The 18,741-nt window shown below is 48.0% G+C and overlaps 1 protein-coding gene across 4 annotated transcripts in view; it reads right to left on the bottom strand.

Annotated features, from left to right (window-relative positions):
• Positions 1–18,741, bottom strand: part of LOC119844079 (carboxyl-terminal PDZ ligand of neuronal nitric oxide synthase protein-like) — a 73,397-nt gene that overhangs the window by 7,087 nt on the left and 47,569 nt on the right. For all 4 annotated transcript variants that reach the window (XM_043498935.1, XM_043498933.1, XM_038374305.2 and 1 more), the window contains 6 exons: positions 11,369–11,461; positions 9,984–10,042; positions 6,492–6,600; positions 5,459–5,600; positions 4,828–4,973; positions 1,396–1,563 (listed from right to left, as the gene is read on the bottom strand). In XM_043498935.1, the coding sequence (XP_043354870.1) occupies positions 1,396–1,563; positions 4,828–4,973; positions 5,459–5,600; positions 6,492–6,600; positions 9,984–10,042; positions 11,369–11,461 (717 nt within the window). The remainder of the gene's footprint in view (positions 1–1,395; positions 1,564–4,827; positions 4,974–5,458; positions 5,601–6,491; positions 6,601–9,983; positions 10,043–11,368; positions 11,462–18,741) is intronic.

Raw genomic sequence — 18,741 nt, 5'->3', positions numbered from 1 at the left:
CATCAAGCACTGGCTGGATTAACAAAATAACAATAGGTTTAAAAAAAGAGCAGCCCTCTGGTACAGCAGCTAGTTGGGGATTATGACTAAGGCTAAGATTTTGTCATGGTTATTTTTGGTAAAAGTCACGGACAGGTCATGGGCAACAAACAAAAATTCATGAAGCCCGTGACTTTTACTAAAAATAACCGTACTAGCTGCGGCAGAGGGTGCCCATGCTCACGGCCCCGGTGGCGGCCCCCCACCGCGGGGCTGTGTGAGGAACGTAGCCCCGGCTCCAGCTGAAGCTGAAGAAGTCACGGAGGTCCAGTAAAGTGGGGGCAAAAGACATATCTGGTTTCAAGACTAAGCTTGATAAGTTTATGGAAGGGATGATATGATGGGATAGCCTAATTTTGGCAATTAATTGACCTTTGACTATTAGCAGTAGATATGCCCTATGGCCTGGGATGGGATGTTAGATGGGGTGGGATCTGAGTTACTACAAAGAAGTCTTTCCTGGGTGTTTGGCTGGCTGGCAAGTCTTGCCCACATGCTCAGGGTTCAGCTGATCGCCATATTTGGGGTCGGGAAGGAATTTTCCCCCAGGGCAGATTGGCAGAGGCCCTGGGGGTTTTTCGCCTTCCTCTGCAGCGTGGGGCATGGGTCACTTGCTGGAGGATTCTCTGCACCTTGATGCCTTTAAACCGTGATTTGAGGACTTCAATAGCTCAGACATAGGTGAGAAGTTTGTTACAGGAGTGGGTGGGTGAGATTCCGTGGCCTGCGTTGTGCAGGAGGTCAGACTAGACGATCAGAAGGGTCCCTTCTGACCTTAAAGTCTATGATTCTATGAAGTCATGTAGTCCATGACTGCCATGGCCTCCGTGACTAAATCATAGCCTTAATTATGACTTCTGGGTTCTAGACCCACCTCTGACATGGACTATTTTTTTTTTTCTGGAGGGGGAGAAGGAGAGACTGTGCCTCAGTTCCCCATATGTAAAGTGTTCATAGTCCTTCCCATTCTAGCAAAGGATTTGGGAGATGATGAAGCAAAGGTCTATAAAGTGTTTGAGTTCCAATGCTGTCACGGAGCAGAGCACCGTTGTTGTGTCCAAGGCTTCACCACGCAATCCTGCTGCTTTGCCTCTAGCAGCAGGTGACGCTAAGGGCCACGTTCTACCCCGGATTGCTGTGCAAGACTCCCATGGGCCCCAGCTAGGAAACAGAGCATGGAGCAGTGAAGGGCCCAAGTTATCCAAGGGCTAATTCAGCTGGGCTAGTAGGAAAAGGAACCTCGAACAAGACAGAGGAAATGGTTGCCAGGCAAAGGTCATTAAGTGGAGAGAGTGAGTGAGTGAGTGAGATTTCTCTCCCCCTCCCCCTCGAAACAGGGCTGCGGAGCCCCCTTACCTGTGCCACAGCCACCTGTGTCGTCTGCTGCTGCTGCAGTAGCTGATGCTGGAGGAGCTGCAGGCAGTGCTGAGATGCCAGTGGAGCTGCCGAGGCAGAGGAGCAGGGGCTGCTTGCACTCAGTCGTTGCTGGGACATGGAGGGGTAGATGGAGCAGTTTTCAGCATCCTGGGCACAAAGAAACAGGCTCAGTGACACGAGTTTAGCAGTTCCCAGATCAACTGTTGCTGAGACTTAGGCCTTGTTTACCATGAAGAGTTGAGTTGTTGGTACCGCTCCCTAGCGTAGGCAGGCAAAGCTACTCTTTGCACTGGTGCAGCTTACCCCAGCAGCACTGCACTGATGTACTATGCAGCTTAAAACAGTTTTGCCTATCCATCGTAGGGGTTTGCACCAGTGCCTGGCTACTGACACTTGAAAAACCTAGTGTAGATAAGGCCTTCAGTGCGTTGAACAACGTGCTGAAGCAAGAACAGGATCCTGCTGTTTGGCGCTGTACATGTGTATGCACACACTCTCCCGGCTCCAAAGGGAGTATGTTTTCCAGTGACACCACTTGCAATGAGTAATATCCTTGTGTGCATGCGTGCGTATGTGGTGCTCAGAATAGGAATGCAGGGTTTATTTTCTACTGGGAAGCAGTGGCAGGAAGTGGATTGAATCTCCCAGCAAACATCCAATGGGAGCTAGTCTACAAAATGCTCCAGCTGCCCAGAATCACGACAGATACGAGGGATTTTGCTGTTTGGCAGCCAGAAACATTTGCCTCCATTAAAGTGAATGATAACAGATGGACTTGAGCCAGATCCGTTAGTGTATTAAAACACTGCAGGCAGACACCATTAATAATTAAGCAAAGCAGGCTTCCTCCCCCTCCAATAAACCTCAGAGACCCAAGCCCCCCCCCCGGCAGATCACTGGAAATTAAAATGACACTGAGAGTAAACCTGACTGATTTGAGTTGTCTTTCTGGCTCATAGGTGAGTGGAGGTGAATTTCCCTCTCTCATGCTGGGCAGTTTCAGAACCCACAGGAGTTTTACACTCTCTCTCTCTCACTTAAACCCTAGCCCCCGGGTTAACGCTCTCATGCGTCACCGTCCTAAATCAGCCCTTGTTTATACACTGCGGAGTGGCTGTCTCTTCAAAGCATCAGCAATCAATTAAAACTTGGTTCTCTGGACACAGCACTCTAGGGTCACTCTTTTTAACCCTAGTCAAATGGACCACTAACAAAATACTGTCAGGTTTAGCCCGTTGGGTGCCCTCCGAAAGGAAACCCAGATTTAGAGGGGAGAAGTTCATTGGTGATTGAGAACCAGAGCTGTCAACTTGCAGCTGGGTAAGAGAGGGCGTCCCCTCATTGCTCGCGGCACCTTTCATCCCCATGGCTCCCAAGGCTCTTAGCAAAGAAGTCAGCCCTGCACAGGCTGTGAGGGACCCTCCCGATGACGCACTGCGACTACGCAATGGCCATGGGTGTCGAGCACACAGCAACACTTGAGGCAGGAGGTGATCGTCGCAACCCAGGAAAGGTGGAGGAAGAATGTAAAGAGACAGAATGTAGCTCTCGGAGGGAATACCTCATTTAGCAAGGCCTGAGGTTAACACCATTACTCCTGTGAAAAACTCCAAGGTGTCTTCAGTGGGCAGCGGTACCCCCAGACAGCGATGCCTCAAACAGCACATGCTCTCCATGGAAGGGAACGAGCCACATGCTGCTAACCACCAACATGCCACGTGTGGCAGTGAGCAGGTGCTCCCGGGAGGGACCCTGCTACAATCACTAGGGAAGTTGATGCGATGGCACTACAGACTGGCGAAGCTTCTCCACTTTTAGGAAGAGGAAGCCCACGCCAATGCATGGCTCTGGCACAGGAGCTTCAGGCAGGGTGGGAGTGACAGCGTTGGGCTACACGATGTGTTTGCGCATTCTCTAGTGGGAGGCGGTTCAGATCGGGCTCTCTAATGTACCCGTCAGGGGGCGGGGGGGCGGTGCCATTCCTCTCTTGGCTACGAAGGATTTCCACAGCGCCTCTCTAGTGGAACACCTGCAAGTCAAGGGTGTAAAACAAAATCGCATTCCACCTGGGAGGAAAAAGTGACCTCCCTGCAGAGAGAAGTCAGTCTTGTCAGCCTGCGGCAGCTCCCACTAACCCAGTCTGTCCTGAGGAAGTGCATGGAGCCATGGCCAACCAATCCCACTCGCCCTAAAAAATTTGCATTTAAAACTTATTTCCTTCCCTGGGCTGGCGCAATGCAAGCAGCTGCAGGTGCTCCAGTGCCCAGCTGGACTAGGGCCAGTCCTGGTTATCAGTCATTCAGGCAGATCACCTTTGGAAGCCAAACCCTTGGAAATACCTGCATTCCAAGCCAATGACACACATCCCATTTTCATCTGTTTCACTAGTCACTTTCAGCCAAAACTCAGCAAGTGATGTGAGCGTTTCAGTCAGCCAGGAAATGCTCACCGAAACAAAACTTCGGCTCAGTTTTTCATTACTACGTTATGTTGGTTTAATAGCAACATATTCACTGTGTGAGTTCAACACTGTGACACAGCTGAATCCAGCACCTCTCTGGACACCACTATTTAGCAATTGTGCTAGGAAAGGGACACAGGAATTCCCATAGCAGATCATACGTGGTCCATCCAGCCTGGTATCCTTTTTCCAACAGTGACCAGTACTTGATTCTTCAGAGTAAGGTGCAAGAAAACCAGACTGGACAACCGCAGAATAATCTGCTTACCGGGGAAACTTTTTCCTAAATTATATCAGTTAGTTGGATATCTTATTGCCTAAATAATGAGGATTTATAGTCCTTGGTTTTGGTCCTGTTTAACATTAACAGTGTGGGTGTTCTCTTTAGCCACACAAAAATCTAACCCCTTTTAAAATCCTGCTGAGCTCTTGGCCTTAGTGATATCTTGTGGCAGCAAGTTCCACAGGTTAACGATGTAAACCCACCCCAGAAGGCCAACCGTTTGCAGTTGCTGCATTCCCTGTTTGTTGCTCTTCTTCACTTCCCAGTGACCAGCTGCAGTGAGCCAACAGGGAATTACATTCTGTATAGCAAGTCCTACAGGAACAGTCCTCTATCAGGATGCTTTAGAGACATTAATGGAGCCTCAGATCTGCCAGACAGTGCATGCCCTGCAGGCAAGATATGCAGCGTGTAGGATGGAGCTGGGGAAGCCTGGACGGGTGGCTACCTGACCTGCCTCTCTACTGAAGCTTTCAAAGGAACGGGGTGTCCTGATGGCTTTCTGCCCAGGGACATGCTGAAATGAAGGCAGTTTAGCATCCCATGACTGCTGTTGCTGTAAACTGCTCTCCCGAGCGAGGCTGTGGAACGAACCCCCAGAAGAAAATGAGTCATATCAGCGAATGGGTGTCGCTATAAAATTCCCTCCAGCTCCGCCCATTCTTACCTGACAGCTCTGTACAGATTTCAGGATACCCAGCTCCCCCATGGGGGAGGGCAGCTCTTCAGCGCCCCTCTCAGACAGACCGATGCCATCGGAGTCCACGTCAGCCTCATCGACATCCACGATCTTGGCTCCCCCCTGCTGGTGAACTTCAAGGGAGAGAGTAAAACAAATGAAGGAACCAAAATGCGAGCAGATCAGAGCAAGGAGACTGAGTGGCAGGGCCTGGCTGGCAGGAGAAGGGAGAGCAGCTAAAGACTAGTTTGGCTTTCGTTAGCCGTCTCCACGTGTTGGAGCAAAGTTAACGGACAGGAAACGTGCCTTGGAGGGTCAGCACAGCACTGGGCTGGGCCAATTCCTCAGCCCTTCGGGGCTCAGTGTCCACATGGGGGGATACTTCCCTCCTCTGGATGTTTTTGAGGCACTCTGCTGTCATTGCACTGAAGGGGCTGGAGCAGCAGAGTCTGTAAAATGCATGTTCTCTGGGCTGTGAGCCCAGCTGCAGACATAATCCATGGTCAGGGTTAGCACCAAGACAGCGATGCATCACCAGAGACAGTCCCCCACCCAAGCGCACCCAGTGCACCAGCTGCCTCGGGAGGGGGCTCTGCAGATGTCCCCGGGGAGCTGTCACCTTCTAGAGGCTGCTCTTCCACAGACTTGTCACTGGCGCCGTCCGCCTGTCCATCCGCGTTCTGCAGTGCGTGCTGCAGGCTCAGCTTGTGACACACCTCGAAGGCCTGGCCCACTGTCCGCACCACCCGCATGGCCTGGCTCTGGGGAGCAGACGGTTAGAGCCCTTTGGAGCAGGAGCTTTGCCACAGGTTATGTCACGGAGCAGAAACTAGGAGACTTCTGCTATTCCCTGCTTCCCATCACTGCTCTGCTGATTGGGAGCCATCCCTCCACAACCCAAAACAGAGCCTGGGCCCGCCTGGAGAGCCAAACTCCCCCCTGCCCAAAAGGGAGCCTTCTAGGCACACTTAGCAGCATGCAGGCCCCAGGAACCTCCATAAGGCTGATCTGGGGCAGCGGTATTTAGGAGGCATCAGATAATGGGGACTAGAGCAGCACTAATCACTTTCCGTTTTGAAATGCAGCTGCCTCTGACTGGAGCTCCCACTTTTCTACACAGATAATTCAACATCCCTTTGTGCCATTGTCTCTCCAGACAATGGAGTTTTACTCCTGGCTCCCTGACAGACTTTATTTCTTGGTTTGCTAGGTCTGGAGCGTCCTCTGGGCAGTTATCTGTGTGAAGGGGCAGGGGCAGTGTCCTTCCTACAACTGCACTGTACAATTGTCTGCTAGAGAGAGTTTGGGGGAGTGCAGGCAAGCCTGAGTTGGATAAACTTTAACTTCTGCAGCCACTGCATTGGGAAGCATTAGTCGGGATGGAGATATGTTTAAGCCAAAGTTAATGAGCCTACTGATGTCATTCAGCATCCCTAGTAGTCTGCAATAAATGGGATAATTAACCCTATAATATGTCCTTAGTTCTCCAGGTAAAATCCAGGATGAATTCTCAGCAAGACTCACTTGCCCCTTCGCTCTGCCAAGTACCCGTCAAGGATTGTGGGGGGAAGGAGGTTCTCCCGGGATAACCCAGACCGTTACAAAGGATACATGCCTCTGAAAAGCTAGTCACTGCAAATGACCCACCGCACCTTCTTTTTGGATTTGAAAACGTTGCATCTGAAGGAGTTGTTGGCGCCATCCCTTGCAATGTAACTGAAAATCTTTAGGTCCTGCGAGTCGTGCGACACGTAGAAGATTCTAGTTAGAAAAGACAGAGTGAATCGGAGGCACTAAGCGTGGCAAAAATCTAGGTTCCAGTACAGCAAATGGGACACAGGAATCAAACCATCCAAAGTCAGATCACATTGTGCCTAGCGCTCATTCCACCCAGCGACATCTGGGCTAGGAAGTTAGAGGCTGTTTCGGGCCCTTCCTGTCACATCAAAGGGAACAGGAGCAGTCTGCATTTTGCTCTCCTATGGCCGCAGAAATAGCCCTTCCTCTTCTAACCTTCAGCCATTAGCCTCCACGTGTTCACCTGTTCTGCCTCAGCCCTCGTCTGCTGAGTGAGCTCTGCCACGCAGCGGACAAGGAACCAGTACCCTTTCAACCGGAGAGCAAAGATCCAGGCTAGCCAGTGTCAAGAACGACCGAAGGGACCATAAAAAGAAAAGGGGTACTTGTGGCACCTTAGAGACTAACAAATTTATTAGAGCATAAGCTTTCATGAGCTACAGCTCACTTCATCGGATGCATTTGGTGGAAAAAACAGAGGGGAGATTGATATACACAGAGAGAACATGAAACAATGGGTTTATCATACACACTGTAAGGAGAGTGATCACTTAAGATAAGCCATCACCAGCAGCAGGGGGGGGAAAGGAGGAAAACCTTTCATGGTGACAAGCAAGGTAGGCTAATTCCAGCAGTTAACGAGAATATCTGAGGAACAGTGGGGGGTGGGGTGGGGGGGGAGAAATAACATGGGGAAATAGTTTTACTTTGTGTAATGACTCATCCATTCCCAGTCTCTATTCAAGCCGAAGGGACCATAGATGACCACCTGCCTGGCAAAGGCAGTTTCAGGGCAGGGGTTCCGAAGTCCAGGAACCCACCGCAGTTTGGGGAACACGCTCTGCAACGAGCCACGTCAAAAGCCAATAGCTAGTTTGTCCTAGCTTACAAGGCAGAAAGTGGTAGCATAGGCCCATTATCATTAATGACAGGCAGATGGTACAATACAAAAGCCATCTGCAAAGGATGCTGAATTCACTCTCCACCCCATTCCCAGCTCAAGGGATTTTCAGTCCCCCTTTACCTCCCCTACCCGTTAGCCCTGGCTCCTTCCTGTCCTCCACCTGACAAAATCCATTTCCACAGACCACGTTACAGTTTTTTCCACTCAAATTTTTGTCCATTTTATTCCCCACAGTTATTTCATTGGGTAAAAATGTACTGAGTGATTTCAGCTGTGAATGAAGAGGAAATGAGGGAGACGGGTGCATGTTTCTCCTTCCTCCTCCAGTTCTCTGTCTTTGAATTCTGCTTTGAATTCCCGCAATCAGGACAATTATCAAGAACATGGACGCGGCCCTGTAATAAGCAAGTTGTCTTCTTTGAAGATTATTTTAGTAACAATCGAGCTCCTTTCTAGAGAGTCTACTGAAATTACTCTCTCTCTTTGGCACATAGACCCGTCTCCTTTAAGAATGCCAGAAGGGAGAGGGACAAGAATAAGACAAATATCAATCGTGCATCTTGGAAACTCTTCCCCACCATTCCCTGGATGTAAAATGTAGGTATCTCAGCTCCTAGTGCTGTGGACTTTTCTCTAACGACGCAATTACTGGCTTAACAGATTTAACGGCCTGGACCAATTTAGGGCCTTTAGAAAGTTAGTTTTATAGAAAGAAAAGGAGTACCCGTGGCACCTTAGAGACTAACAAATTTATTAGAGCATAAGCTTTCGTGAGCTACAGCTCACTTCATCGGAAGTGAGCTGTAGCTCACGAAAGCTTATGCTCTAATAAATTTGTTAGTCTCTAAGGTGCCACGAGTACTCCTTTTCTTTTTGCGAATACAGACTAACACGGCTGCTACTCTGAAACCTTAGTTTTATAGATTACCTAGCATCATTATGGCTGCCGGGGAGGAAGGAATTCCAGGACCATATGTCCTAAGGCAGCCAGAATCGAGAGACAGCTCACACACCAGATTTCAGAGATGTTCACTATCGAGTCTAGTCTGCCCACCTGACATGTGGCCGGGGGGGATGACAAGTGATTGGTTTTAGTCCTTTCAAGAGATTAACCTGAGATTCAGTTACCAGTGTCAGAGGCAATCAAAGGACACCCACTTTCCCCATGTGTTCCAATCCCCTGTCGTTGAATGGCTGCCCAGGTGTTGTATTGTAGCTCTGCCTAGGGATTGAGAACTGGACCACGTTCGGCTCCAGGGGAAGAAATGCTGCTCTCGTGCCAAGCACAATGGCCCAAATCTCTGACAATTTCCACTTTATGCCCGCCAGGCAGTGAGTGTGGACAGCATCTGTGGGCTCTCCCCGAGCCTGACAGCAAGCTGTGGATTCACCCGTCATCTCTTCTTGTCCCATTGTACAGAAAGGGTCTGCTCTTAGCTGGGGGGGGGGTCCATCCCACCCAGCATTAACTCTTTATCCTCTGGGATGGAAACCCTCCAGCAAGGGCTCCACTCGTTCAGCCCCAGTACAAGTGTTAACCCCTCAGAGCCAGGCACAGCCTAGGCTGAGGTCACAAAGAACTAATGGACAAAGGGGCTGCTCCAGCCCCCCCAGTCTCTCCCTTCAGTCTTCCCTGCCTCTGGCTGACGCATCCATAGCTGAAAGGCAGCCTGCACCCACACACCCGTTCTCCATAGACCAAAGAATCCCACTGGCTTTAAAACAATGTGACTGTATCTGGCCGTGGGCATATGCCCAGACCAGATGGACCATTGTGGTGCAGTGGTTAGAACAGCCACCTAGCAGACAGGAGCGCTGGTTTCTAATCCCAGCTCTGCTGCTGACTTGAGTGCGGGGAGGAGTAAATCACTGAAGTCTCCGCCCTCAATCTGTAAAGCGTGGAGAACACCTGTCTCCTGGGGGAGCTTTCTGCCTGCAAACTTTTGGAGATCTTGGGACAGACTGTAGGGAAGGGCACTGTTACTGTACCAGCCTTCGTATGGATCAGTTTCCTCACCCTATCCTGTCCATGCGAGACAGGCCGATTAACAAAGGCTGTCTTTGGGAGCACACGGCAGAGAACGCCGAGGCTAGGTTAGAAGGGGAAACGGGGTGGATTTTTCCTTAATTCAGTCTGCATCACAACTGACTCTTCTTAGCACCTAAGAACAATGGTTTTCAGTCACCCTCCTCTTCTAACACAAATAACACGTATCTATTTTAAACTAACATTTCCCTAAAGGTCAGAGAAATTCTCCAAAAACATAGGGAATCAGAATTCCTTTCTTAAGTAATGTAGCCACCTCGTTAATTTAACACAGGCCTTTGGGAAGCACAACTGTGGCTAGGCAATAATTTGGCACATAGGAGCCATGCTGAATGCATCCTATTACATTTGATTGGTTGCCTCTAAAGCTAGCTGGCGCAATCCTCCGCAGCCTACCTGTAGACAGGATCGTGCATCACTAACATCTTACTCTCGTCCCAAGTCCATTCTTTTCTCTGTAAGCAGGGAAGAGATAAAAGGAATAATATACACCTTAGGAGCTGAAGCCAAACTGCTCTGTCTGATGAACTATTTGTAATGCAAACCCAAGGAGAACAGTGGGCTTTACCTCAACCAGAATCTAGGCCAGGATTTGAATATTTTATTGACAGTCATTTGGCTGAAGAAAAGCTGGTGGCTCAGATGTAAGTGCACATTTCGGACCATCTAGCCATCCCGCAGGCTTGAAAAATGGTCGTGAGCTAGAACTCGGTTATCACACAGAGAAAGGGCAGGTTTGGCACTGGACTGACTAGGATTTAGGAGATTTGGGTGCAATTCCCAGCTCTACCTCAAAGTTCATGTGTGATCATGGGCAAATCATTTCATCTCGATTCCTGTTCCCCATCTGTGAAATGGGGATAATGGTAATTCCTGCCCTACCAGCGTGTGGAGGATTAGCTCATTAAGGTATTAATGTCTGTCAGGTACTTAGTGGAGCTGGTCAAAAACCCTCTAATTATTTTTTATGGGAAATTTTGTTTAAATAATTTTTGTTATAACTTCCTTTGAGAATTGTTTGTTTTGGTAAAAGAAAAAACCAAACCAAACCAAAACACACACCCCTCTCCACCACCCAACAGTTTCAACTATCAAAACCATTTTTCAGTCAATTGTTTTTAATGGAAAATTTAGAAAACGTTTGTTTTTTTTTTGGTGAAAATTCTTTCAAGGAAGGTCATTTTTCATAAAAATTCTGCTCCCCCAAAACCATTGTGAGCAGCTCTAGCACTTGGACACAGCCCTGACCTCACAGAAAAGCCTGTTTGCAAAATTAATCTGGTTTGGCCTCACAGAATCCTTCACTCTCATCAGAATTTCCCACTAAGCAGCTAAAATGCCAACTCCAGGCAGTGCAAACCCCTCCCTCTGACCCCCGACTTGCTTCCCCAACTATCTTCACACCACATACAAAAAGCTCCTTTGTAGGAAACAATCACACGGATGGCAGCCAAATGAGGCCACAACTTCACAAGAGTCAAAGAGGGACTCGACATTTATATGGACAGCAGAGCACCCTCAGTTTCCATAATTGCACAAATTTTGGCAGGGATATTAAATCTTGTGCTTCAGCATTTAAACCGATCTCTAACAACTAGAGATTAGGATGAGACCTAATGTGGGAGATGGATTATCCCACATCTGGCAACTGTGAGGTTCTTACAGCTTTCTCTGAAGCAGCTGATCCTGGCCACTGGCTGACAGGGCACTGGGCTTGCTGGACTTTGGGTTCTGATCCAGCCATGGCTAATCCCTTAGACACATTCGGTGTGAAGTCTCACCTTCTGCTTCTTGCGCAGAATCACCTTCACTCCATCCACAGAAACGATGATGCTCACTTTCTTCTTCTTGATGTTCTTTGCTTTGAATTCATACTAAGGGAAAAGAAAGCCAAGTTAGAAAACATTTCAGGTCAATAGTTAACCCCTGGGATGGACTTAGACAAAACAGGCAATTTTAGCCTAAATTTTATTTAAAAAAAATCTAGTTCTAGCTGAAGGAGGAGCCATTTTGTGCCACTGAGGGAAGCATGATCAAAAGGCACACTGGTAAAAGCTTCTTTGTGTGTGTGTGTGTGTGTGTGTGTGTGTGTGTGTGTGTTTTAATTAAAAATGACCCTTGTAGAGGAGACAAATTGAGCTTGACTTTGGTGGGCTATTTTCAAAGCCCAAAGTTTCCTCAGCTCTTAATGGGACCTGAGCACTAAAAATCTGGCCACAAATGCCATGTTCTTGAGGCCTGTGGCTGGAACATGAACGTTGGCATCTACCTGAGCCAACTCTGGAACTGACTGGTAGACTCTCACTTGCGTAATGTTGCCAAGCCCGGGAGAGGGTACCAGTGGAGTGTGGGGGAGGGAAGCGCTTGATGGATGGGTTTTGCTGGTGCTAATGACTGGTTAAGTGGCAAGTGACATAAATGGGCTTTCAATGCAGGGAGAAGACACAGCACACAGTCTGGATAAAGTTGGGGGAGGCACTGTTGTCAGAGAAGGGGGCAGCAGCCAGAACCTGCTGGCATATGGAAATTCCATTGGTAGCAGTTAGTGCTGGCAAATCCAGCCTCTGTATCAAAGAGTTAACTCAGAGGGATTTGCTGGCAGGAAAAGCTAGGAACTGATGACTTCTGGCAGCTCCATTGTCCTTGGGTTTGGGCACTGCAGTGCACAGCGCAGCCGAGATCTGTTACCATTCGGAGGGAGGACTGTAGGGGCAGCAAAAATGCAGTCATCTTGGCTATTAACATAATCGTATCCACTTTGATGGGCTCAGTACCCCTGAAACACTTCAGACTCCTGTCTTCAGGCTCCTGCTGAATGCCACTTATTTTAAAAATTACCGGGTTTGTTTTTTAAATATTGCCCTTGACAAAAGCTAAAGAGCAAGCCAAGAGACAGCTAGACTGAACATCCACAAGTGTTGTGTGCAGACACTTACATCACGGACCCAGTCCTTACGCCCTCATTCTGGGCTTCGTTCTGAGCTGCTAAATATTTTTACACTGGATTTAGCTGGCCCAGTGTGAACAATGGACTCCATGCATGGGCCAGACCCTCAACTGCTGTAAACCAACACAGCTCAATTGAAGTCAGTGTAGCTTCAGTGATTTAAGCCGGTTGACAATCTGGCCACATGCATATATTTAAAAAAATACTCTGGATTAACTTGGTGTAAAAATCACTGTTGCATGACAACAGCAAGAATAAATCCTTGTTTTAATAGTCTAATAACATAAACTCAGCTATAACTGAGCGGGTGAAATCAGCAAGGGAGCCATTGCAAGGATTGCCTGACAGCCATAGCCATGTAAACAGCAGCAGTGAGACTGTGAACATTAATGTTACATACACTTCAAAATTGCGCAAGATCCTGCAAGAGTTACGGAGGCCCCGATGCAAGCGCACCCGACTTGATTCTGGGGAGTATCCAGATGCTGGCAATGCATTCAAAGGCAGCTCTGCTACCCCCACGGGCTCTCCCGTCTCCAAAGGGCATGTCCCTCCCCTCCTTACAGGTCCTACTCCATTTTCATTTTAAAAGGGGAGAGATTTTAAACTGTGGGTTGTTTTTTTTTTTTTTAAAAAGGCAAAGGACTCATGCCTCGTTGCTGCTAATTTGCAACTCAAAATAGCAAGAGACACGACCCAGGCCTGAGAGCTAGGATTTGTTTTTTCCCTGCATGGAGTATGGTGAGATTGCCGCAGTCTGGACATTGTTGTTTCTGAAAATGCAAGATCAGGGTTGGGTTGTTTCTCATTTTTCTTAAAATTCAGAGTAGGGTGAGCCCAGAAGGGCCTTTGTGGCAGTGTAGGTAGAACCAGGCCCTGGGGCGGGGACACATCATGGTCACCTCCTGGGCCAGGCTGCTACCCCAAACATCTGGCTGGGCAGAAGTAGCTTCTGCAGTTGGGAGGGGGCAGTCCTGGCATATCCAATCAGTTGCTCTGTCGCCACCAGTGGAGAGGGGGGCGGAGGGCTCAGGTAGTTCTGGGCTCGCTGGGGCACCACATGTTGCTTGGACTCAGCTCCAGTGCGGAGAGTGGTGGAGCCCCTTCCCACAGCCAGAACTAACTGCGAACAGATTCCCAGAGGGATTCTGCAGCATATTTCATGGAATTCTAAAATAACAGGCACTGGTTCCTCCTGGTCCAGAGGGTCAGTTTTGAACACACGTATTCTAGGCACAAGGGGACCGCCATACTGCATGGCCAAGCCCAGACACAGCAAGCAGCCCTGGGATAACCTGCCCCCAGAGAATATTGCCTCCTAACTGTGGGTCCAGGTCTAACTATGATCTACAACAGTGCTTCTCAACCAGGGGTACGTGTAGTGTACCCTGGGGGTACGCAGAGGTCTTCCAGGAGGTACATCAACTCATCTAGAGATTTGCCTAGTTTTATAACAGGCTACATAAAAAGCACTAGTGAAGACAGGACAAGCTAAAATTTCATACAATGACTTGTTTATACCACTCTATACACTGAAATGTAAGTACAATATTTAAATTCCAATAGATCTATTCCATAATTGCATGGTAAAATTGAGAAAGTCGGCAATTTGTCAGCAACAGTGTGTATGACACTTTTGTATTTATATGTCTGGCTGTGTAAGCAAGTTGTTTTTATGCGAGGTGTAACTTGAGGTACGCGAGACAAATCAGACCCCTGAAAGGGGGACAGTCATCTGGAAAGGCTGAAAGCCAATGATCTACAAGAGCAGACAGAGTAGAGAAGCCAGGCAGTTCCCTTACTGAGGTGCCACGAGTGGTGAGAGAACCCCTGGTCAAAAACCACCTTTTCAGTGCTGGAACCTCCCGAAAGGGAGCCACACCTGCCCAGGCAAGGCCCATGAGAAGCCTACGTCTCATGGCAGGAGGGTGCAGTGGTTAGAGCAATAGCTGGAAGTGGGGATATCCAGGTTCAATGGCCTGCTCTGCCACAGATCCCCTCTATCGCACTGAGGCTGTCACTTGCCAGGCCACGTCCCTTAACAAGCGTGAGGTGCTCAGATGGGGCCAGCTAAACACCCTCACTGGAGTGTGGACACCTTGCATCGACATGTGCATGTGGTACCTAGGTTCATATATAGCTCAGAGCAGTGGGGTCTCTGAGCACCTACTGCAGAAAAGGAGCCCCCGAAACCCATTACATGCCACATCAGGCTCATAGCTGGAAACATTAGGTGGCCTTCCTGTCTCTCAGGCTCCCACTGCTGCTGCTCATAAAATTCCAGCACTTCACGCTGCCTATGGCAGGCAAACCCTGGATAAGCTGTACCCTTTTGATCTCTCCATGCATTATTACTCTGAGACAAGCTGTTTAAAAATCTAGCTGTAGCGCCGTAGCATGCGAAGCAGGAGCTAAAGTACAAGACGGGCGTTTGTGTTTAGGTGGAGGTATGAACGTTAATGGTCGCAGAGGTGAGGGACGAAAGCTCTGGCGTGAGTCATAATTCTGGCAGAAAGTGCAAACTCCTTGCACCGGTCACTCAGTCGCTCTCTGCACTGCCACCTAGTGCAACCCTCCTCCCCCTCCTACAACTTAAGCCTGACCCGCAGCTCTACTCTGCTGGTCCAGCACTGGGCTGCCCCACCTGCTCTGCAATGCTGAGATCCTGTCCACTGCTAAATGCCTGGCTCCATTTATTTTAGGAATATAGCTGCAAAGTAGGGAAGGGAGGGAGGACAAGCCAATCATGAAGCAAACTCTGTTCAGACTTCACTCACTGGAACCGGATTTGGCTCTCTGGCTGTGGATCTACCATGTGTTGGCATGTGTGTTAGCCAGTACCGGTTTCCTCACACTGGCTGTGGCCATTCCTGTTCCCACCTGGCTGCAGCCTTCCTGCTGAATCACCTCTAATGGGCTAGTGCACAATGTCTCGCTCACACAGGGGAGGCGACAGGTCTCCAGTGACAGGCAAGATGCAGCAGAGCAGGGAAGCAGCATTAGCCTGGCTTCGAAATAATTAAAACTCATTGGGCCTTGAAATGCATCTCCAAGGAGTGAAATCCTTCAAAGCCCAGGAGGCATGAGGATGGCACTGCCATTTTTGGCCACTTCGCATTGGGAGTAGCTATGCCAGCTGGGCAAGAGAGATCAGTACTGCAAAGGGTCCGTCTAGGACAGGTCATTACTATCCCATTAAAAAGCTGCGCACCAGTTCTTGTCAATGCTTCTCTTTCAATCTCTGAGCACAAGTGGCAGATGGGATCCAATTGCAGAGTCATTTATTCACTTCCTTTCTAGTAAGAATCAATGGGGTTATATTGTAATTAAGCATTTATATTTTTTTTATCTGGAGGAAAAAGCAAATGCAAAAAAATCCCCAAGCTGGACTCAAACTAGTAGGTTTTATAACCTAGCAAAGATGAAATGCTCGGTGTGTAAACCAACAGAGAAGAACGTAGATGATTCATTGGTTATCCTTACATTGGCTTCTAAGAAAGGGGTCAATGTTCCTTGCATTTTTTTTATTTTATTGAATCAATTTCTGTGTCCTCCCCTACCCCCCAAATTTGCCAGTGGTACCGAGGACCAGATTCTATTCAGCAACATGGGTTTTCTTTGCTGACTTCCAGGTTTCAAAAGTTAGTCTTTTGATGATCATGCAGGGTGGAGTAGAAATCCCTTTGGTATTAATGATTCTGAAGATGCCCCTAGGTTTGGGAGGTTCAAGGGGGAGACTGCACAGACAAGGGTCTGTCTGATCTAAAGAACCTACATATGATGCTTCAAAGAAGAGGCAATGCCTCTTTCTGGCCTACTTTCTTGTCATTTAGCAGCTAAATTATATTCTATTTAGAGACAGTCAAACCTGCCTGATCTGGAATACACTGTGTAACTGCTTTAAATCCCTGTGTGCAACGCCTTGCTTTGCATAAGGACCTGCACACTCTTGGTGTGTAATATTAACTTACCAAGAGCTAAAAGCTGTATGAGTAAAAAATGTTAATGGAGCTATGTAATGCATATTCATCTGCTAATTCCACTCAAGTTACATATACAGATACTGGCTTCCATCTGCTGATGAAAGAGATGGGTTAATGCACATTTGAAATCACATGCAGTATCCAGGGCTAGGAATAACTTGCATGTATGGAGAATTATTCGAGAAAGCAATTCTTAAAGTGCCTTAATTACTCCAGGTATTGGGGCCTTTATTATGTAAATGAAAAACCATGATAAAATGGAAAGGTTTGTGGGTCTTTGGAATTGACTTGGTCTCTGTGAGATGTAGCCTCTCCGTTAGTAAAGAGCAGACAGAAGAGAACCCCCAGAGCCATGAATGGCCAGGATCACTGACATAACGCCTGAGGTTTTGTCATCCTTTCACAGCTGTCCCATTAAGAGAAAAATGTTTCTGAAGCAGAGATGCTTGGGCTCTTTGGAGCAGGAATACACAAGAGCCTGCAAATGCCTCTCCACAGAGACCAGATCATAGCACTTGTTCTGAACCAGAAACTCTAGCATTTTCTGAATGATCGCTCAAAGGCAGTGCAGTCATGAATGTCTATCTGATTCACTGTCAGTTACAAGGCCTTCAGCTAGCTATTGGACTGCAGTGGTTGTTCCTCTGCACCTCAATTTGAGAGAACTGCAGCTCCCCTGTCCGATCAATTTCATAGCAAAAAATCCAAACGTACAAACTCCATATTATCATTTACAGTGTGGTAACCCCAAAAGGCCCAATCAGGAATGCTGTGCTGGGCCCTGCACCAAAGGTCAGCCAAGGACCTTCCCCCAAAGAGTTTACAATCTAATCTCCTACAATCACTACCACTGGGTTGTAGCATCCTTTGAAAGGAGCAGAGAACACTTCAGGAAAGGAGTCTAGAAGAACCTTCTATCTGGATAACACTGCAGAGGAGTCTATGGAGGCAGGCTGCAATTACCCAAACGGGAATTCAGCCCAGACAGTGAATGGGGGAAAAAAAAATGCCACAGGATTTTTAATATGACCAGGACCTCCATTTTAGGTGTCAGGCGAAAGATAGTATGTCCCACTGATACTAAAGGGGGAAATGGTTTGGATATAGGATTACGGCTGAGCAAAGTCCCACCCCCACCCTGTTGAATAACCAGGATTTTCCTGTGGGATTTTCTATCCAAACAGTAGCAGGACTAATCTTATCTAGCTCCTAGAGATCCAGATCACAACTGAGGCTGGTGTAGCTGCGGATTTAGCTTTCAAAGAACCGGGGTACAGGGAGCTAGAATGTACATTTAAAGTTAATACCGTGGCGTGTGCCCACTATTTCTCAACCGTAAATGGCTGTTTCTGGACCCTGGCTGTTCTAGAAAAATAAATAGCTCCACCGCCGTCCCCAAAACACACCTTACTAGAGATTGCAGGTGAAGTAACAGACTCAGGAAGTAGATGGAACTCTGACCAATTCTGCTCCACTGACAGAACGGCTAGTCACAGTATCCCACTTGCATGGCTTATGGGACATCTATTCCATCCTTCTGCTCCTAAACTGGATGCAACAAGTAGCTTATCTATGCAACCTAATGAGGTACCTTTCCCTCCCACAGCAATTGCAGGCTGGAGCTTCTGAAGCTGGGAGAGTGTCTCTGTAAGCGTTAATAATGCAGGGAGAGTGAGTATTTTCAATGTATGGAACATTACTTGTTTCAGACTAAATTGGCCTCCCTCACACGTGGAGGCCATGTTGGCGCTCTCTGTGTTCATCTTAGTATTGCTATTAGAAGCGCCGACCCTTGAAACTGATGTGATTAGAAAATTTAAACTCTACTTTTTCATTTTTAAATATCCCATGAGTTTCCCTTTCAGCATCTTAGCTAGCACAAAGAAAATGAGTACTTGTGGCACCTTAGAGACTAACAAATTTATTTGAGCATGAGCTTTTGTGAGCTACAGCTCACTTCATTGGATGCATTTGGTTTTCCACCAAATGCATCCGATGAAGTGAGCTGTAGCTCACGAAAGCTCATGCTCAAATAAATTTGTTAGTCTCTAAGGTGCCACAAGTACTGCTTTTCTTTTTGTGAATACAGACTAACACGGCTGCTACTCTGAAACCTGTCATTAGCTAGCACAGACTTAGAGCATTATCAGCACACCAGACCTGCCAAGGGGTGGCGGGGAGGGAAGGGCTTTGGTTCTTCCCCTTTCACAGCATAGACTGTCCC

The sequence above is a fragment of the Dermochelys coriacea genome, chromosome 16 (genome assembly GCF_009764565.3).
Source record: "Dermochelys coriacea isolate rDerCor1 chromosome 16, rDerCor1.pri.v4, whole genome shotgun sequence".
NCBI lineage: Eukaryota > Metazoa > Chordata > Testudines > Dermochelyidae > Dermochelys > Dermochelys coriacea.
This window is presented reverse-complemented; position numbering and strand designations above follow the sequence as displayed.